The sequence below is a fragment of the Petaurus breviceps genome, unplaced genomic scaffold, assembly GCF_028583685.1.
Source record: "Petaurus breviceps papuanus isolate PSGF00001 unplaced genomic scaffold, PetGlider_PUasm1.0 350, whole genome shotgun sequence".
Taxonomy (NCBI): domain Eukaryota; kingdom Metazoa; phylum Chordata; class Mammalia; order Diprotodontia; family Petauridae; genus Petaurus; species Petaurus breviceps.
Genome location: NW_027186199.1, coordinates 2477660 through 2499483, shown reverse-complemented (window position 1 = coordinate 2499483; position 21824 = coordinate 2477660). Strand labels below are relative to the sequence as shown.

The 21824-nt window shown below is 40.2% G+C and overlaps 2 protein-coding genes across 11 annotated transcripts in view; both read right to left on the bottom strand.

Moving 5' to 3' along the window:
* The window catches only part of LOC138168071 (myelin-oligodendrocyte glycoprotein-like), an 81693-nt gene extending 66065 nt beyond the window's left edge, over window positions 1-15628 (bottom strand). Inside the window, exons 1-8 of one of the 9 annotated variants that reach the window (XR_011170025.1) lie at window positions 15435-15622; window positions 14744-14797; window positions 12465-12554; window positions 11737-12078; window positions 10145-10252; window positions 7148-7264; window positions 6297-6460; window positions 3838-4063 (exon numbers count right to left, since the gene is read on the bottom strand). Coding sequence is in view for 8 of the 9 variants with exons in the window: in XM_069097090.1 (XP_068953191.1) it covers window positions 6318-6460; window positions 7148-7264; window positions 10145-10252; window positions 11737-12078; window positions 12465-12554; window positions 14744-14797; window positions 15435-15531 (951 nt within the window). In the remaining variant the exon portion in view is untranslated. Of the gene's footprint in view, window positions 1-1091; window positions 4064-6296; window positions 6461-7147; window positions 7265-8171; window positions 9509-10144; window positions 10253-11736; window positions 12079-12464; window positions 12555-14743; window positions 14798-15426 lie in introns of those variants that run through there. The other 8 variants (XM_069097090.1, XM_069097089.1, XM_069097093.1 and 5 more) reach the window with 8 other exon arrangements.
* The window catches only part of LOC138168078 (myelin-oligodendrocyte glycoprotein-like), a 105097-nt gene that overhangs the window by 46811 nt on the left and 36462 nt on the right, over window positions 1-21824 (bottom strand). The window lies entirely within an intron of this gene.

The following is a 21824-nucleotide window of genomic DNA, read 5'->3' as shown; positions in this document are numbered from 1 at the left end:
CAGCCCTATCTTCTCCTCCCCTGTAAAAAGGTTTTTTTTTTTTGCATGCCTCTTGTATGTGAATACTTTTCTTCATTCTTTTTCTCTCTTCTCCCAGAGCATCTCTCTTTCTCACCTCTTCATTTTCTTTTGAGATATTCTCAACATAATTTGCTCATACCTCTGTCCTCAGTCTATGTAGACTCCTTCTAAATACCCTATTCAAATGTTCTTGGGAGTTACATATTTTATCTTTCCAAGTAGGAATGTAAACAGTTTAAACGTATTAAATGCTTGTGGTATTTCTTTCATGTTTACCTCTTTATGCTTCTCTTGAGTCTTATGTTTGAATGTCACTTTTTCTATTAGGCTCTGATTTTTTTTTATCAGGAATATTTGGAAGGTCTGTATTTCCTCAGATATTTGAAATAATTTCTTTTTTTACCTGGGAGCTATAGAATTTGACTATATTATTCCTTGGATTTTTCATTATTTGATCTCTTTCAGGAGCTGATCGGTAAATTCTTTCAATTTCTATTTTTCAGTTGGGTTTCGTTTTTTGAGGCATTTGGATTTAAGTGATTTGCTCAGAGTCACAAAGATGGTAAGCATCAAGTGTCTGAGGCCAAATTTGAACTCATGTCCTCCAGAATACAGGGATGGTATGCTAACCACTGCAACACCTAGCTGCCCCATTCTTTCAATTTCTATATGACCTTCTCATTCTTATATGTCTGGACAATTTTCCTTTATAATTTCTTGAAATACTATGTCTAGGTTCTTTTTATTATGGCTTTCAGATAGTTCAATAATTATTAAACTCTCTCTCCTGTATTTATTTTCCAGGTCAGTATTTTTTTGAATGTGATATTTCATACCTTCTTCTCTTTTTTTCATATTTTGATTTTGTTGTATTGTTTCTTGTTTTCTCATAGAGTCATTAAGCTCCATTTCACTAGTTCTAACTTTTAAGTTTTTCTTTTTCTCAGTGAAGTTTTGTACCTCTTTTTCCACTTGGCAAATTCTGCTTTTTAAAGAGTTCTTTCACATTCTTTGTGCCTCTTTTACCAAGCTGTTACTTCTCTGTTAATTGTATGCTCGTATCATTCTCATTTCTTTTTTTAAATTTTACTTAATATTTTATTTTTTTCCACTTACATTTGAAAACAATTTTTAACGTTCATTTTTAAAATTTTGAGTTCTAAATTCTCTCCCTTCCTCCCTCTGCAACATCCTCATTGATAAGGCAAGCATTTTGATATAGGCTGTAATTGTGTGGGCATGAAAAATATTTCACAATAGTCATATAGTGAAAGAAAACATAGACAAAAAAAAGAATATTTCAAGAAAAATAAGGAAGATTTTTTTAAAGCATGCTTCAATCTATATTCAGACACCATTTGTTCTTTCTCTATGGATAGATAGCATTTTTCATCATATGTCCTTTGGGGTTGGCTTGAACCATTGTATTGATGAGAATAGCTAAATTATACACAACTGATCATCTTACAATATTGCTGTTACTTTGTACACAGTACATTTCATTTTGCCTAAGTCCATGCAAATCTTTCCAGGTTTTTTTGAGAGCATCCTGCTCATCATTTATTATATTTCTATACTATCCCATCACAATCACATACCACAACTTTTTCAGTCATTCCCCAATTGATGGCTATCACCTCAGTTTCTAACTATTTACCACCATTAAAGAGTTGCTATAAATATTTTTGTACATATGGGTTATTTTTACTTTTTGCTTTTTATCTCTTTTGGGATACAGACCTGGTAGTGGTATTGCTAAGTCAAAGGGTATGCATGGTTTTATAACCCTTTGGGCATACTTCCAAATTGTTCTCCAGAATGGTTGCAACAATTCACAACTTGAGAAACACTGCATTAGTGTATTAATTTTCCCACACCTCTAGTATTTGTCATTTTCCTTTTTTGTCATATTAGTCAATCTGATAAGTATGAGGAAGTGTCTCAGAACTATTTAATTTACATTTCTAATCAAAAGTAATATTTGAGCATTTTTTCATGTATCTGAAACTATTGTATGTATTCTTTGACCATTTATCAGTTGAGGAATAGTTCTTATTTCTATAAATTTAACTCAGTAAATTCTTTTGAGAAACAAGGTATTTATCAGAGAATTTTGCTGCAATTTTTTTCATGGTAATGATTGCCAACTATGTATTTCCCTCTATCCTACCTTTCCTCTATTTATTCTATTCCCTCTCCTTTCACTCTATTCTCAAAAGTGCTTTGCTTCTGACTTTTACCTCTCCCAATCTGCCATCCTTTCTATCAGCCCCACCATTTATTTTATCCTCTTCCTCTCCTACTTTCTTTTAAAGTAATTTAGATTTCTACACCAAACTGAATGTATATGTTATTCCCTCTTTCAGCCACTTCTAATGAGAGTAAGGTTAATGTGCTCCTCCCCTTCCCCCATCTTTCTCTCCACTGTCAAATCTTTTATATCAGAAAATGCTCCCATTCTACCTCTTCTTTTCCCTTCCCTCAGTGCATTCTTCTTTATAATCCCTTAATTTTGTTTTTTTAGGTAGCATGTCATTATATACAACTCATACTTATGCTTTCTATCTATGTATACTCCTTCTAACTTCCCTAATAATGAGAAAGATTTTAGGAGTTACAAATATCATATCACCATGTAGGAATACAAACAGTTAAACCTTATTAAATCCCTCATGATTTTTCTTTCCTGTTTATCTTTTTAATGCTTCTTTTGAGTCTTGTATATGAAAGTCAATTTAAGTCCTCTGTCTCACTGAATGTCTTTTTCCCCTTGAAAGATGACACTCAATTTTGTTGTGTAGGTGATTCTTGGTTGTAATCCTGGCTCTTTTGGCCTTTAGAATATCATATTCCTAACCCTGTGAGCCTTTAATGTAGAAACTGCTCAATTTTCTGTTATCCTGACTGTGGATAACAATATTTGAATTGTTTCCTTTTGGCTGTTTTTAATATTTTCTCATTGACCTGGGAGCTTTGGAATTTGACTGTAATATTTCTGGGAGTTTTCATTTTGTAATCTCTTCCAGGAGGTGATTGGGGGACCCTTTTAATTTTTTTCTCCCCCCCCCTCCCCGGTTGTAGAATATCGGGGCAATTTTCTTTGATAATTTCTTTAAAGATGATGTCTAGGCATGGTTTCCAGGTAGTCCAATAATTCTTAAATTGTCTCTCATGAATGTATTTTCCAGGTCACTTCTTTTTCTAATGAGATATTCCACATTTTCTTCTATTTTTCATTCTTTTTCATTTTACTTTATTGTTTCTTGAGGTGTTACAAAGTCATTAGCAATGACTTGCCCAATTCTAATTTTTAAAGAATTATTTTCTTCATTGAACTTTCCCTACCTCTTTTCTCATTTGACCAATTCTGCTTTTTAAGGAGCTCTTCTCTTCAGTGAATTTTTATACCTCTTTTGTACCATTTGACCAATTCTGCTTTTCAAGGCATTCTTCTCTCCATTGTATTTTTTGTGGCTCTTTTACCATTTGACCTATTCTCTTCTTTAAGATGTAATTCAGTATTTTTTTCTGCCTCCTTACCAATGTGTTGACTCTTTTTGTGCATGTGATTACCTTGCATCACTCTCATTTCTTTTCTTAATTGTTCTCTACTTCTGTTACTTGATTTTAAAAATGTTTTTAAGCTCTTCCATGGTCTGGGGAAAATTCATATTTTTCTTTCAGGTTTTGGATGTAGCAGTCTCTGACAAGTCCAACACAGGAAATTTATTAGCCTGAGATCAGGAAAGAATAAACATAAAAGATGCAGAGGTCCCTGTGATCATGGGGGTGGGAGGGTGGGAAATAGGCAATTACCTCTTTCCTGATCTGACTCTCCCAATACAAAATGAAACAGTCCTCATGCTTCAAAACTATAATGGAAGAGATAGTCAGGGAGATCATTAACTTGCTTTTGTTCATCTGATGACTGGTGAGCTCTTCTGACTCAGCAGTCAGAGGAGTCTCAGCCTCATTTACCATTGCAAGTGATGAGTTACCATAGCTTGATGTAACACTACTTCCAAACCTTCCATTTGGTCACCTGAAAACAAGAATAATTACTAAGCATCCTACATGGCAGGAGGTGGGGAACACAAAAGACCCCTGTTGCCTGGCTATTGGCTAATGTTTTATAAATGACTGAAATAAATAAGAAGCAAAAACCTGAATAAAAGTTACCTAGAATGGGCAGCAAGAAGGCGTGTGTGTTAGGAACAGAAAACAACTTGCAGGCAAGTGAATGTTATGGATCTCACACCCCTTTAAATACATCTTGTCTATATTCCAGTCAAACTGGACTACCATCTGTTCTCTGAATCTGACAGTGCCTCTTCCATTGCCACAACTTTACTCAATCTGTCCCTTTTGATTGGAATGCACTCTTTTCTACTCTATAACTCTAAGAATTCTTGTCTTTATCTAAGGCTCAGCTCAAGTATTAACACTCGGTGGCACTTCTTTGATCCCCTCCAATGATTAGTGCTCTCCCTCTCAGACTGCCTTTTATCTGTATGGTGGCAGAGAGGGTCAAGGTATTCCACCTTTCTTGACATAAGTGAAGCCATATTAGAATATGCCTACATTTTATTGTAAATACATAGTTACATCTAACCCCTGTTTTTCCTTTTTTTTTTAACCCAGATCTTTTGCAGAGTCAACCAAAAAACAGAATTTGACCTATATTGGGCAATTGTGAAATCAACAAATGTTTTAAAAAATCTGTCTCTCCCCCAAAAGACAATAAACTATCCCCAATGCCAGTGGCTGACTATACTTTAGGAAGATCACTTTGCCAGCTGAGTGGAGGGTTGTCTGGAGTGGTGCGAAAGTGTTGCAGCCCAAAGACCAACCAGCAGGCTATTCTAATATTCCTGGTGTGAGAAAATTAGGACCTGTTCCAGGGTGGGGAGCATTGTTGGAAGAGTGAAGGAGGTTCTATAGCAGAGATGATATGAATGTAAATTAGACAAATCTTGGCAACAAATCAGATATGCTAGTGGTTAGAGAGATAAGAGAGAGACAGTAGATGAGGGTGGCACATAGTTTGTGATGCTGGATGACTGGAAAGATGGTGGTACCTTCCACAGGAATAGGGAAATTAAACAGAAGGAAAGATTTTAGGGCAAAGATAATGAGTTAAATTTTTGACATGTTGAGATTAAGATGTTTATAGGACATGCATATTTCAGATTTCCACTAGACTATTAGAGATGAGGGACTGGGGGTTAGGGCTGAATAAGTAGATTTGAGAATCATTAGCATAGAGATGATAATTGAATCCATAGGAGTTAATGAGTTCATCAAATGAAAAATGAAGAAGAAGAAAAGGTCAAGGACACAGAACAGAACCCTGTGGGATAACCCATAGTTGTTGGGCATGACCTGGATGAAGATCCAGTAATGAGAACTGAGAAGGAGCATTCTGACAGGTAAGAGGAGAACCAAGAAAGAGTAGTGTCCTGAAAATGTAGAAAGAATATATATCAAGTAGAAGAGGCTGAGTGATGATCTCAAAGGCTGCAGAGAGTTTAAGAAGGATGAGGACTGAAAAAAAAGTCATTAGATTTGTCAATTGAAAGAACATTAGTACCTTCAGAATAAGTAGTTTCAAGTGAATCCTAAAATCAGAAGCCAGACTGTAGAGATAAGAAGAGAATGAAAGGAAAAGATGTGGAGACAACTCTCATAGGTAACCTCAAGGTTAGTGACGAAAGGAAGGAAAGATCTGGACAGGTCAAGTGACCGTTTTTTGAAGAGGGGAGACATGAGCATGATTGTAGGCTGTAGTGAAGCAGCCAATAGGCAGGGAAAGATTGAAGATAAGTGAGAGAATGATGATAAGAGGGGTAACATACTGGATGAGACAGGATGAACTGGGATCATTCGTGTTTTAAGAGGAGTTGGCCTTGGCAAGGAAAAGGCCACTTTATTACATGAGATAGGGGCTAAGGAGGAGATAGCAAAAGGTATATGAATGAGTTGATAAGGAGAGGAGAATGGGACGAAAAGAGAGAGAGAGTAGTCTCTGACTTCCCTTATACTTTCCTACTAACAAACCAGTCTGAGTTAGGTCTACTGCCTTCCTCAGTCTGTCTTGTATTTCCAAGCCTCCCACCAAGCTCATTGTTATCAATCTGTCCTTTCCTTTTATCCTCTTCCACTCCTGTACCACCCTCAACTCAGAATGAGTGGCCCTTGGTTTGTTCCTCACTAAGTCACTAAAAAGATAACCCTACCTGTCAATGCAGGTCACTGCAGGTCCAACCTGAAATTACCTTATTGTGAGCTCTGCGGACTCATTGTGTTCTGCAACAGGGCATTTGTGGAAAGAAGTATTTTGTTTGAAGTGTAACAGGAATGATCTTTGTAATGACCAACAAAATGAATGGTAGTGCAAATTTATATTCTTTCCGAAGTGATGTTTCATCAAACAAAAAACCTGCATATGAAAAAGAAGCTGATGTTGAGGAGAAATAAGATAACCCTTCCCAACTCTCCAAGTTAAGGAAGGATGGGACTATCTGTTTCTGGTCCCTTGGCAGCCCTGGGCCCTCAGGCCTGTCCATATGGGATACAAATGTACCTTATGCATGACACTCTCTTTTAATTAATCCATAATCAAAAGGGTCGCAGGCCTCTATACTTTAGGTAAGGACATAGAACACGGCAGGGAATCACTCTAGCACTCAGTTACATAGGAACTAACCACCCTTAGGGGGTCAAGACTACGTGGAAACTAGGAGACTTGGATCAGTTTTTTAGAAGAGCGAGGGACAAATCAGAGTCCAGGCTACAGAGAAAATGGGTCACACTCAGAATTCAGGGCACACCCAGAAGGATGACTATATATGAACTGAAGGACACAAAGGTATCAGAGCAGCATTGACATTGGGACCTAATAAGGGGTCAGGGTGGTACACAGACTGAAGACTACACAGATGAGAAACACTTAAGTTTTGGGGGAAGAGGGGCAAAATATAGATCAGGGTATAATGAACAAAGAGGGGTAGGGATTGTACAAGGACTGAGGGACACTCAGATTCTAGGTCGCTTAAGGCTGACACAATTGGGGCTTTATTATCATCCCATGATTTCATCACATTGGTGCCCACCTCTCCCTTCTTACCTCTGCATCTGTGCCGCATCCAAAAGTAAAAGATACACACTTCAATTTCAAATGCACAAATCAGAACCAGGATTCCACTAATCTTACCCATCCAGGGTTTGGACCTGCGAAAATGTACTGAGAGAAGCCCCCAATTCCGAGAGCATGATTGTGATTTTGTTTTTTCTGCTCCCTCTTTCCCATAACAAGCTTCAAGCACAATTTAGTTCCTCACATGGATATAGCCTCCTTAGTAGCTGCACCAACTAGGATAAGAGGTGAAACATGGTCCCTGTGGAACCCAAAAGTGAACTTCATATAGTAAGAGTGGTCTGTTCACCCTTCCATTGTGCCCTTTGGAATTTCTACTCTTCAATATCAAATGTTCCTTCATTTTGAATCTCTTTCTTGCTTCCTTCTCCTTAATTAATTCAGAAAATTATTCCCATTTTAGATCTTTCTCTCTCTTATTCCTTTCATCTTCTGGCACTCAGTGAGACTCCCCTGACCTTGTGGGATGCTTCATCCTTTGAGTATCCTTTCCAATATTTGTCATGTACAATAAGGTTCTAAATGTGGGACCAGGTTGTAAAGGGACTTAATGACAAACAAAGGAGTTTATATTTGATTGTAGAGGGAGAAGAGTCGTGTCCTTGAGAGGGACTCAGAAAGCTATTCACTTCCCTTGCCACTTCCAGACTCCAACTCTGTTGCTATCACTCAGTAATCCTTTCTTCCTTTGAGACTCACTCTATCTAAATACACAACATAATTAGTTGGTGGTTTCCTTTTGGCCTCCAGATCATTCTTCCTTTCTGAATGAAAAAGTACCTGGATCACAGTATTTCTTTTCACTGCAACTCTTGTCATGCAAGGACATGTCTACATCTCTGTGGATATTCCTTCAAATACATTAACTTCTCATTTTTTAAACTCCTCAGATCCCAAAACTTAGTCCTCTACTTCAACTCAGTCAATAAAGGTCATATAGTCATACCCTTGACTTTCATATCACCCACAAATTTCTACTCATACTATCTTTCGCTGTGCCTCATTCCTTATAAATATAATCTTTTTCTTCACCATGACCTGCTATCTTTTCACCTCTTAGTACTTTTTCTAGACCATTACCTCTGATATGACTTTACTTTCCTCTGTTCCTAATATTGACTTTATAGTTAAGCAGTTAAATGTTAAATTGTTGTCTTACCCTCAAAATACAACTCTCTTTCAAACAACCCTAATCATCTCAAGAGTATTGCCATTCTTTCAGTCACACAGATTCAACGTTGTAATGTAATCTATGGTCCCTTTCTCTTCCTCACCCCATATATGTAATCAGCTGCCAAATCTTGTTAATTTTACTTCCAGCACATCTCTTACATTATTAAACACCTTCTCTGCTCATATGACCCCCTTCAGTTATATGCCTTACTCACTTCTTGTTTGGATTATTACAGTGACCTCTCAATTGGTCTCCTTGGTTTAAAGTTCTCCTCTCTCCAATCCATTGTCCACTCAGCTGCCAAAGTGATTTTGCTAAAGCACAGACCTAACTATGCCTCTCTTTTGCTTAACAAACTCTAATGACTCCCTATTCTCTCTAGGGTCAAATATAAACTCCTTTGTTTGGCATTAAACCCCTTTACAACATGGTCCCACATTTAGTGCTATATTGCACATGATTTCTCTTCAAACATTCTAAGGTCTACTATAGTCACCTTCCTACTGTCCTACCCAGTCCATTTTCTAACTCTTTGCCTTTGTACAGGCTGTCACCTTTGCCTGCAATGTACTCCCTTTTAAACTTTACCTTTTATAATCCCTAATGTCTTTTTTTTAAATATCCCTTCAACTACCTCTGTCAACCCCCCATCTTTCCAGATGTCATCTGACAGATGTTGGTACTTCCCCTCCCTAATTATCTTGCATTTATTTGCTAGGTTTATGGATGTTGTCTCCCCTGATAGAATGTAAACTCTTTGAGGGCAAGGATATTCCATATTTATCTTTGTATCCTCTGTACCTACTATAGTGTCAAGTATATAGTAGATACTTAATAAATATTTCTTATTTCTTCATTAATTATGTTAAGTTTTATAGATAATGTTCTAGTTTACTCTGTCTTTCCTCCTAATTCTGTCTCCTCCCCTTTTCTTGCTTCACTCCCAAGGCAACTCTACTCCTATCTAAATCCATTCTTCCTTCAAGACCTACTTCAGGGGTCACCTTCTCATTGAAACCTTTCTTGATCCCTTCCTATATCACCAGGTAAAATTTATTTCTTCCTCTTCAGATTTCTCACAATATATTACCCAGATCTCCCCTTTGTACTTATCTCAGTTTTGTGTCCTTGACTCAGTTTCACAGAGACTGTCAGCTCTATGAGGGCAAGAACAAATTCCTGAGTTACCAAGGATGAGAACCTAGTTATGAAAATGTCAACTTTTTTTCAGCCCAATACTTCAAAGCAAAGCATGTCAACTCTTTAAAATGCTGGTTAATTTAAACTATTTTCACTTGCTTTATAAGTCAAAGGTAATCTTTATTTATACCTCTTCCTTACCTAACCTACCCTGGAGCAGGGATTGTTAGTAAGGAAGAGGAAAGAAATACTTTTTTGTAATCCCATAAAGCCTAGTACATGCTTTGCATACAGTCAATTGACCAACATATGATGAATGAATGGTTGAGGAAAGAAGGCCCTGGATATATAGGACCAGTTCTTTTCAGAGGCCAGAAAAATATGAAGTAGGGGATGGGATGATGTGGAGAGTTCATGTGGTCACATAACTACAAATGTAGTTGGGAAGAACAGTGTTCTATGGGTAGACATTGAAGAACATGGAACATAGAGTGTCCTGGGGGGACAAGGTATAATCCTTTGCAAGTAAACAGGGGATAAGTAAAAAGTCAGGCTCCCTAGACTCTGGGTTCCAAAATCCTTGCCCTCTCCCTAACCAGATATGCCTAATAAGCTGGATAGAAAGCTCTTGCCCCAATTTTTCTCATAATTACCTTGGAATAGCAGCATCAATGATAAAAATATTAAATATATCACCACACAAACCATCATGATGAACAAAAAGTAAATTGGTGGGAAAATCTTTGACACAATTTCTTCACCTAAAACACAATTGCAAATAGGTCTTAGGATCAGAATAGTAATGTACCAATCCTTGTACCATCTTCCCTGCCTCCCTCTTACTCTCACACTCCCAATGAGCAGAGGACAAGGCCATCTCTATGGTCAAACTCTGGACCCAACAGTCCCTGCTTTTTCCTGCACCAAATTTGTATCCCACAATAAACACTCCTCCTCCTTTCATCAATAACATTACCATACTTATTTCCCCTTTCTCCATCCCTAGCTCAGAGTACATGATCTGGTTTTAACCCCACCTATTTGTGAGATACATTATTGGGCTGCCTTTATGATTCCATGCTATATAAGTAGGGTTGGGGGCTAGTTTTGTGTACTTTTGGATCAATGTTATACACAGGATCTCAGAGTTGGAAGGGAACTCTAAATCCTACATTGTTCAACACACACTTGAATTAGACTCTGCCTTCAGGATCTCCCTACAAGTGGTCATTCAGACTTTGCTTTAAGTCTCATGGGGAGAAGTAGCCAACTAACTCCTATGAGGGTCCCTTTCACTTTGGTATTGCTCTCATTGTGGGGCAGTTTTTCCATACATCAGTCTTAATTAAACTTGCTCTTTTGAACTTGGTGTTCCAAGAGGAAAAGCTTTTATGAAACCCAGATTCTATGGGCTTCTGAGTGGGAAGAAGGAATTTGAATTATTTTCCCTCCAGACCAGAAACTGAGAAAACATGGTCATCCTGTTACTTCTGTCTTTAATGAAGACATTTTTTCCTACTTTCAGTTAGTCTTCAAGATGTCTATAGCCTTGTGACTGCAAAAGACACCATCAGAGTATCCAGGGGCTGGAGTCTTTGCAAGGATATAACCAGTATCACGCTAGAAGACTAAGATGAGAAAATCACTGTATACTTATCATAAGATCATAGTTTTAAACTTAAATGGGGCAAACAAGACTGGCAAACTCAACCCTTTTCTATTACTGATGAGGAAATGAAGGCACAGAAAGGTAAAATGATTTGTCCAGGTTTACATAGACAGTAAAAATGGAAAATGGATTAGACTTGTTCCACTTGTGCCTCTGGTACAGAATTAGTAACAATGGGGGAAAGCTTCAGAGAGGATGATTTAAGCTTGATGTCAGGAAAATATTCTTCATGACTAAATTTATCCAGAAGTGGAAAGGGCCACCTCCATAAGGGAAGCAGAAGGACTTTTCAGTAGAACCCTTTGAGCAAAGACTGGAAGTTCTATCAAATTCAACAAGCATCTTCCATGTGCTGGCACCAGGCTAGGAGCCAAAGACACAGGTCAAATGAAAATAGGTACTTGCAGGGAATGTACACAGAGATTTCTTGTTCAGAGACATGTTGGAGTGTGTGACATTTGGGTTCCCTTACAACTAGGATATGCTGTGATTCTGTTAATAACAGAACTGGAAAGACATCTCTGCTCCCCCCATACATGTACATGAACATGTCAAATCCAGGTCCCAGCTCCTCACCTAAGACCTTCAGCTCCACATCAGCTTCCTCCTGGTGAAAACCATCCTCAATGAGACACTTGTACCTTCCTGCATCTAAGAGTCTCACATCCCGTATCTTCAGCGTGACATTCCCTTTTGTGATAGCATCTCTCACCAGCTCTGTCCTCCCTTGGTAAGCTGCAGCCTGGTCTCCAAACTGATCCTCCCCATCTTGATAGAGATGGACCACCCGAGTGGATTGCAACCAGACCACCTCCATGTGCTGAGCACTCTGAGGTGGGGACAGGTAACATATTAACTCTGCCTCTCCCCCAAGTGGGGCCTGGATGGGTCCCGCAGGTCCAATCACTGAGAACTGTCCTGTTCAATAAGGCAAGAAGAAGAGACAGAGGGTCAGAGAAAAGAACAGCAGAAGATGGAAACATAAGCAAGGTCTATGCAAGAAGGTATGAAGGACAGAACACTAAAATGGGATGGGGAGGGGTGGAAAGAAAAGTAGAGTGAAAGGTAGGGTGAGAAAGATGTTAAGGAAGCAACTAAAAGGAGGGAAAGTACATCAGGACAATGAGAAGACCATAGGAGATAGAAAAGGGGATAGTTGAGAAAATCTCCAGGAGAGTCAGGAGAATATTAGGAAATGGTTTGGGAGGGCACTAGGGTGGGATAGATGGTCTATATGTTCAGCCTTCCATGTTTAGAATCCCATTCCTAGCCCCTAACAGTCAAAGAGAAGGGAATACACCTACCTGGGGCCAATGTTGGCTTCTTGAGAAGGAGGATGAAGGCAATCACAAAATTAGAACGAAAACCTGAGGGTTCAAGAATCTTCATCACACCTGAGTATACAGGAAGAGAGAGGCATTATTATTGATGTGAATTTGGACATGTGATGGTAAATGACTATAACAGAGAGAGTGGGGACATTGTGACAAGGAAGCAGGAAGCCAATGACTAATTATGATCAGTCTCTGACAGGGACACAGAAAGGCTGTGATTGATAAGAACATAGGAGATCATTGGCTGTGAGTAGGACACAGTTATGGAAAGGACATAGGGGACAATTAGTATGATGATTGCTAGTGACTTCTATCAATCCCATTCAAGGTTACCTGCCTCTGACTCTTCACTCCAAAAACTACCCAAAAAATCCTATGTCAGCCTTGGACTCAGTACCAAATCTGTGACTTCATTCTTCTCTCCAGAACCTTTGCCAGTGCTCCAAGGAATTTTCTCAGATCACATCAACTTTGTATTTCCAACTCTTACCTTTTATCTAGTCTACCCCAGGTCCTACCTTTTCCTACTCTTGCCTGCTCTGAGGTAGTCCTCCTGAAGCTGACAGGATTGAACTTCTCCACCTTTTATAAGTTAGACTTAAAGGAAAGATCTTAAATGGAACCATTTGTCTCCCTCAACAGACCTCTCTCCAACCAGTAAAACTTGGCTTGCACTCATTTTCCAATGATTAACATAGTCGCACCATATCTCTCTCTCTCTCTGTCTCTCTCTGTTTCTTTCTCTGTCTCTCTCTGTCTCTGTCTCTCTCTCTCTGTCTCTCTGTCTCTGTCTCTCTCTCTCTCTGTCTCTGTCTCTCTCTCTCCCTCTCTTGCTCTCTCCCTCTCCCTCTCTGTAGTGAATCTGAAATCATCTGTCAATATACAAATTATTCTCCATCTCTTAGTGTTGACTCCCTTATTCCTATTGTCTTCAACACTGACTCTCAAATGTCCTACCCCAGATCTACCAGTTCTTTCCACTGTGCTCTCTAGAATGTTTGCTCCATAGTTAACGAACATGCTTTTATTTAAACCTATTTTTTCCTTCCCCTACATCTTCTGGCTCTCATTAAGACCCCAAATCCTTTCTGATTATACCATTTCTGTAGCCACTGTTTCTTTCCATTACTGTTTGTAAGGTCACTCATACTTCATTCACTGATGAAAATGTTGGAAACTCTGAGGCAAGAAGAGAGCTTGGGGAGTTTCCCTTAAATTGATTTTTAAAAGTATTTAAAATGACTGTTACAAAGCATTATTTGTAACAGGGACAATTTAGAAGTCTTATCAATAAGATCAGGTATGAAATGAGGATGCCAACTACCATCAATATTGTTCAATATTGTCTTGGAAACCCTAGCAATAGCATAAAAGAAGAAAAAGTAATAGAAAGAATCATAATAGGGGATAAGGTAATAAAACTATTTTTTTAGACAAAATGATGATATACTTGAAAAACCCCAAAGACCCAACTAACCAGGTAGTTGAAACAATTAACAAGTTAGCAAAGTAGCAGGACACAAAGTAAATACACATAAATCATCAATATTCCTATATATCACATACAAAACCTTGTAAGAAGAGATAGCAATAGATACCACATTTAAAATAAATCTAGACAGGAGCAGCCAGGTAGCACAGAGAGTAAGAGCCCCAGCTCCCAGTGTCAGGATGACCTGGAGATCGAATCCCGGGCTCAGACACTTAGCACCCACCCAGAAACACCTGGCCGTGTAACCTTGAGCAAGTTACTTAACCCCAATTGCTTAGGGGCAGCCAGGTGGCTCAGGGAGTAAGAGCAACGGCTCCAGTGTCGGGATGACCTGGGGATCAAATTCCGGGCTCAGACACTCAGAACCACACCCAGAAATAACTGGCCGTGTAACCTTGAGCAAGTTACTTAACCCTGATTGCTTAAAAAAAAATAAGTCTAGACAGTATAAAATACCTGGGAGTATACCTGCCAAAACAAACCCAAAAACTATATAAAAATTATTTTAAAAATTTTTTATACAAATAAAATCAGACTTAAATAATTGGGGAAATATTGTTTATGGGTACACAGGGTCAATATAATAAAAATGACAATTTTACCCAAGTTAATTTGTATTTTCATTCATACTTAAACAGCATTTGTTTAGTGCTTATTATTTGCCAGACCCTATGCTAAGCACTGGCATTACACTTCATTACACTTACAAACAGAAAGACAGTTCCTTCCCTCAAGGGGCTTCCATTTTATTTGTTACCCCCTCTTCCATATAAAGTCCCATGGTGAAGTATTTGCAAGGTGCTGTGCTGGCCTGGGGACAAGAAGATTGAACATTGCCAGTTTCTCAATCTCTGGGCTCTTTACTAACCCAGTCGTTCTTTACATGTTTTTTTAGCTTGGCTATGACCTTCTTGAAATATAGCACCCATAACCAGTGATGATGCTCTAGACATTGTCCAAGCCAGGCAGCCTGCAATGGTGCAATCCCTTCCTATTCTTTGGGCACAATGCTACTCAATGCAGCCTGATTCCATTCCATTCACTCCATCTGCACGGTCTGTCCCATGCAATCCTTTCTAGCTACTTTATACCCTCAATTCCTCTAGTCTGCCCCACCCACATCCTTCATCTGCTTTTCCCTTCTGAATTCACTCCTCCTCACTCAGCCCACCCTGATTGTGACAGCATGTAATGAGCTGCTTTACCTCTGTTCCCTTAGACCTTATCCAGCACAAGAGAATCAGGGTGACTAAACAGCTGTTCAGGTTCAGGGATTATGCAGACCATGGTTTCTATCTGATCCCTGGCTGGATCCCTGTGCTGACTGGAAGGAATCACCTGCCCCCACTCCCAGAGTTTAGGGACCAGAAAGAAAAAGAGCCAGAGGGAGCTGAGGGTGTTTGGGGGGTTGAGAGTGGAAGAGGAAGAACCCAGACTTACCTCCTCACCTGTGCTGAGCTGAGCTGAACTGAGGGATGATAATGAATACCTATGATTCCTGACTTGTGTGCAGTGTCTCTTCAAGTAGGAGGATCTCTGCTGCATGCAGTCATTAGATGGCAAACAAGTCTCTTCTCCGCCACTTCACTTCTATCTCCTCTCTCCACTCCCCAAGACCTCCTCCTTTCCCCCAGGCAGGGCATGAGCAGACACATTTAATCTCAAAAAGGGAGAATCTCCTATAACGGAGCCCAGATCTCTCCAGTTCCCACTCCACCTTCTGAAACCTGCTCCACAACTCCTTTGTGTCAGTGTGATGAAACCCAGACCATTCCCACATCAATACAGAAACCCACACATTCTCCTTCCAGGGCTTATGTCCGGGTAATACTCCTTTACATTGTTGTATCTGTCTGTTCAGGAGATGCCCATGAGACTGAGTTCTTTTTTTGTATCCCTAGACCTTAGCAGATTGCCTGGTACATATTAGATGCTTAATAGATTCTTGATGATTTTCTTTAACTAGATTCCTCTCCACATATAACCCTCTTTCCATTATAACATGATACCTTCCAAAGTTGGAGCAGAATTAACAAAACAATAAGATAGACTATTCATGTATCAAGTGAGGACTCTCCTTTATTTTGGTCAGGTACTATAATTCCATCTGTTTAGGAAATGCCTGGTAAGGAAACTCCCTCTGCCAATGCAATTACCTTGGAGAATGACTTGGAGCAATGAGAGGTTAAATAACTTGCCCATGGTCATAGAGCTGATGTTTGTCAGAGGCAGGACTTTCTGAGCCCAGGAGTGGCCTCCTGGCTCTTAGATCCTTTGTCATTGCATATTAATGTCTTACTCTCAGAGACATGATTCTAATGCCAGCCTACTAACCCTCTCAGCTTCAGGTTCAATGTTAGGACAAAATGAGGCACTTGCAAGTCATTGAATATTTAACATTACATATTTAAAAACATCTGCAGTAACACAGCAAGGATATGCATTAAGAACACAGTGGCACTTAGCTCCTCAGGACCCAGTCCCCTTGGTCTCCTCTGGAAATGCATCTGGTCACTCAGCTGCCAGGATATAGTAACTCACACAGTCCCAAGCACCCACCAACTCTGAGAAGTGCTGAGTACACATGGCTGGGACCTTTTATTCCCAAGACAGGAAGCTGTATCAGGGAAGCTGGGCCAATCAGGATTTGTGAAGGGGAGGAAGCTAGGTCGGGAAGTTGGAGCAGCTGCCTCAGGAAACTGGTGTTCCTATCACCCTTATAAAGGAAAGACTGAGACCTAAAACGAAACATGAGTAAGCCAGAGCATGAGCAAGCAGGTGCATCAAGAGATAGATAAAACCAGAGCTGTCACTGTGAGATAAGGTGTTTTGGTCTTAGGATAACCATAGAAGGGAGAAAGCTCGGAGAGGGGGTCAGCAATGATTCTTAGGAGAGGCATACCCAGCTCCACTGAGGTCTCCCCCCTCCCTGTAAGTCAGTGGATCATGGGAGTATTCACAGGAGAGTAGCTTTCTGAGCAGCCAAAGGTCATGAGGTTTATGGGACTATATTCTCCCAAGTAACTGCTGTGGTTTTCCCTTTTCTGATATCACAGGTAGAGATGCTGGGTATAACCCAGAAGTACTATTGATTGAAGCTACAGGTGCTGGGTCACTAACTCTTGGTTAGTACTATCCTGTGCTAAGCTTGTGGTTGACTTGGCTTCCCTTCTGTGCAGCCTGGCCTCTGGTAAGAGGAGCTTCCCTGTTTTTCACATGCATTGGCTGGCTAACAGGTCCCTACCTTGATGGCCAAAGAAAATGAGATTATTACTTACAAGTCTCAGTTTCCTCCAAAAGGGGGAAGTAATAAAGGTATTTAAAGTACAATATGAGTCAGAAATGGGACACATAGTTCATTCTTACTCACAAAAAGGAATGCTAAATAGAGACAAATCACAATATGCTTTAATAACGTGATGAGAACAGGCATGAGTGACTTATCCTTATTCACACAACAGGCTGGGAGGCTAATATTAACTATATCAAAGCATAAGGCAGCTTTTGCTTTTGTTTTTCAGATTTTTCAGTTTTGTTTGACTCTTGTGGCCCCATTTGGGGTTTTCTTGGCAGAGGTGCTGGAGTATTTCCTTCTCCACGTCATTTTATGGATGAGAAACTGAGGCAAACAGGGTTAACTGACTTACTTAGGGTCACACACTTGCTTAGTAAGTGTCTGAGGCCAGACTTCAGCTCACAAAGATGACTCCTCTCAACTTCAGAGCCAGTACTCTATCCACTGTGCCACCTAGCAGTCCTATAAGGCAGTTTGCAATTCATTAAGCAGACACTTTACATTTCACCTCTGACAGTGTCAGATCAAATGTCAAGCTTGGGTCAGACATCTTTCTGGTGGCATCTTCTCTGATGCAGGAATGGTCCCTCTTGACATCCAATTGCTCATTGGAACTCAGGAATTTCAGACCTTTCAAATCATAAGGTCCCAACCAGTGTTTGACAAATCCAGGTGGGAGAAACTTATTTGGCAAAATTAGGACAGAATAAACACAAAAGAGGCAGATGTGGCCATGTGATCATAAATGGATAGCAGCTGGGGAGAAAACAGTACAATCCTCCCTTCCCCAACGTGATTCTCCTATTACAATTTTAAAGACACCTCAAGCTTTAAGGCTGGAATGGAAGAGAGAGTCCAGGAGGTTAGCAGCTTGCTTTTTGTCCATTTGATGAGGCATCATCTGTTTTAGCTCAGCAGTCATCTCCCATTGCAAATGCCTCAGTGATCAATCATCCATGACTGAATGCAGCACTGCCCCAAGCTTCCATGGCATCACCTAGAAACATAATTAAAGAGCATGCTACCTGGTGGGGCGGGGAAGACAAAGGGTCCCCCATCCATAGGTATTGACTAGTGCTGGGGAGGCAACTAAAATAGATAGGAAGCACAAGCATGGGGTATAAAAGTTGTCAGAAGTAGGCAGGAAGGAGGAGTGCTAGGGAGGAAGAGGGAACATGGCAGTTATTCAGACTGAAGTATCATCCTCAGTTCCTAAGTCTCTCTCACCCACATAGCCTCTCTGCTGGTGACTGGTGATTATGACATCTGTAGATTTTAGCTAGAACTTGAAAGAAGTCAGGTGACTATTGATTGGTGATTGAAACAGCTCTAGATTTGAACGATGCCAAGGAAGGCAGGATGGTCAGGTGAGAACAGAGAATTGCAGGCATGGGAGAGACAGTGGAAATGCCCAGTGTCAGGAGATGGAATGAAGAAGGAACAGCCAGGAGGCCAGTATCAGAGGACTGCAGAGTACATGGAGTGGGGTAAGGTATATGAAGATTAGAAAAGTAGGAAGGGGCCAAGTTTGGAAGCACTTTCAAAGCCCATCAGAGGATTGTATGTTTGATACCAGAAGTAATAGGGAGTCACTAGAATTAGCTGAATTTGGTGACTTATATGTTCTAGAGCAGGGTGGTAAGAGACCTGAGGTAGGGAGATCCACTAATAACCATTTGCAAGAGTGCAGGTATGAGGTGATAAAGGTCTTCCCCAAGTAGTTGCAGTGTCAGAGAGAAGGGACTATATATGAGAGATATTACAAACGTGAAATTGAAAGGCCTTAGTAACAAGAGATTGGATATGGGGGAGGGATCAGAGAGAGTAAGGAGTTAAGGATGACCCCTAGGTTGCTATCCTTATTGCCTAGGAAGATTGTGGTACCCTCAAATAGGAGAGTGAAGTTAGGAAAAAGGAGGATTTTAGGGGAAATTTAGTTCAGTTTTCAGCATATTGACCTTAAGATGTCCATGAGACATTGGATTTGAGATGTCTAATAGGCTATTGTAGATGCAATACTGGAAGACAAGAGAGGGGTTGGGTCTGGACAAATCAAAAGAGAATTATCAGCATAGAGATGATATTTGAATCCATGTGAGATGATTAGATCATTGAGCAAAATAGTATAAAGGGAGAAAAGAAGGCCCACAACAGAACCCTATGGGACAGTCATGACTAGTAGATATGGCCTGTAGAAAGAGCCATTGAAGATAATTGGTCAGATATGAAGTTGGAGAACCATGATAGAGCAGGATCAGAAAAAATCTAGAAAAAAGGGCATTAAACAAAAGAAAGTGGCAGCCAGGTGGTTCAGTGGATAGAGCACAGGGCTTGGAATCAAGAAGGCTCATTTTCATGAGTTCAAATCTGGCCTCAGACACTTCCTAGCTCTGTGACCATGGGCAAGTCACTTAATTCTGTTTGTCTCTGTTTCTTCATCAGTAAATAAGAGCTGGAGAAGGAAATGGTAAAACATTCTAGTATCTTTGGCAAGAAAACTCCAAAATGGAGTCACAAAGAATTGGAAACAACTGGCCAACAACAAGAAGCAAAAGAAAATGCATCAGCAGTAGCAAAGGCTGCAGAGAAATCGAGAAGGATCAAGTTGGATAAAAGGTCATTAGATTTGACAATTAGAAGATTGTTAGCAATTTTGAAGAGTTTCTTTTGAATGATGAGCTAAGAAGAGAATGAGAAGTAGGCACCTCTTGTAGATGCTTCTCAAGGAGTTTTGCCACAAAGGGAAGAAGAGATATGACAATAGTATCAGAGATGGATGGATCAATTAGTGGTTTTTTGAGAATAGAGGTAATGTGTATGTTCACAGGCCAAAAGGAATCAGCAAGCAGATTCAGAGAGATTGAAAATAGGTGAGAGAGTGGGGGTGATGAAGGGGAAAATGTGCTGGTGGAGGCAGAATGGAGTAGGACCACTTGTATGTATAGATGTGTTAGCCTTGGCAAGAAGAGCCACTTCTTTGTGTGAGACAGGGGTGAAGGAGGAGATAGTGGTAGGAGGCATCTGAGTGATGTAAGATGGAGAAGAAGGGAGAGAGATCTCTTAGTAATTTTGTAAAAAGAGATGTCTCTCATTTTTTAGTTAAATATGAGGCTAGGTTCTCAGCTAGGAGAGTGGGGGGAGGGTTAGCCATGCAAGGCCTGTGGGGGTGATGAAAAGGTTTTGGAAGAGCCACTGCCCTCAATGGGATAGTGAAACAATTGGGAAATTTAAAAGGATCGCCTTGCTGCAGTGACAGTCCAAGTGGAGACAATGTAGCATCAATTTATAGTGGACCCAGTCAGCATGGCTTTGTGATTTTCTCTAGCTGTGTCAGCTGAATGTGTGTACCGTGTTTCCCCGATAATAAGAACTATCCCGAAAATAAGCCCTCCCCTTACTGTGTAAGATTCCTCTAAAATAAGCCCTCCCCTGAAAATAAGCCCTATTGAGATTTCTACTGTAGTGAAGGTGATCCCCTGCGCTACACGCTACATTACAGTACCCTCTGTATGCACCGTTCCTCCCCCCCGTGAAACGCACGCCATGCTCTGAGCTGCATCCAATCAGAGCTGCAGCAGTGAGCGCGTCATCCTGTTCTTTATTGAATTCATTATTGAATACAGGTACATTTTTTGTTCACATTTACCTGTTTATTAAAATTGCTGTCAATGTTCATTAAAATAAGCCCTCCCCTGAAAATAAGCCCTCTGGTGTTTTTCTGTCCAAAAAAATTTAATAAGACAGTGTCTTATTATCGGGGAAACACGGTAGGAGCAAAGTCACAAGATGGTGGGAGTGATCCAAAGCTGAGGCTTTGCAAGGCAAGTTAGGCAATAAGGTAAGGGGGTGAGCACCTAAAGAGAAGAGAAAGTGGAGAATTGAACTGGATTTCCAAAGGAAATAAGGAATAGAACAGGGAAGGGAAGAAAGCGGTTAGTATCAGGATCATAGCCGGGGAAAGAAATAAGGGGTTAATATGGAGGTGATGATGAAAATGAAGAACAGAGTTTCAGGCTACAAGGAAGAAGATTTAATATGAAATCCTGTTTGGCCTTCAAAGCCCTTTTTAACCTGCCACTCCCTTTCCAATTCTCTTAAAACTTATTCTCTCCACCTCATGTACTCTGTGATCCAGTGATACTGACCTTGCTGTTCCTTGAACAAGGCACTCCATGTCCCAACTCCAGGAATTTTCACTGGCTGTCCTTCACCTCTGGAATTGTCTCTCTTCTCATCTTAGCTACCCAACTTTGCTGGCTTCCTCCAAGTGTCAGCTAAAATCACATCTCCTATGAAAACACATTCTTCCTACCCCTTAATTCTAGTGACTTTCCTGTGCTGATCCCCTCCAGTTTCTCCTGTATATCACTTGGTTATACATAATGGTTTTCATGTTGCCTCCTCCTTTCTGAGACAAGGACCATCTTTTCCCATTCTTTGTATCCTCAGGGCTTAGCAGAGTGCCTGGCGCATAGTAGAAGCTATAGAATTTGACGCATAGGAAGGGAATGCAGACAGTGAGTGACTAAGAGGGTTAGAACTG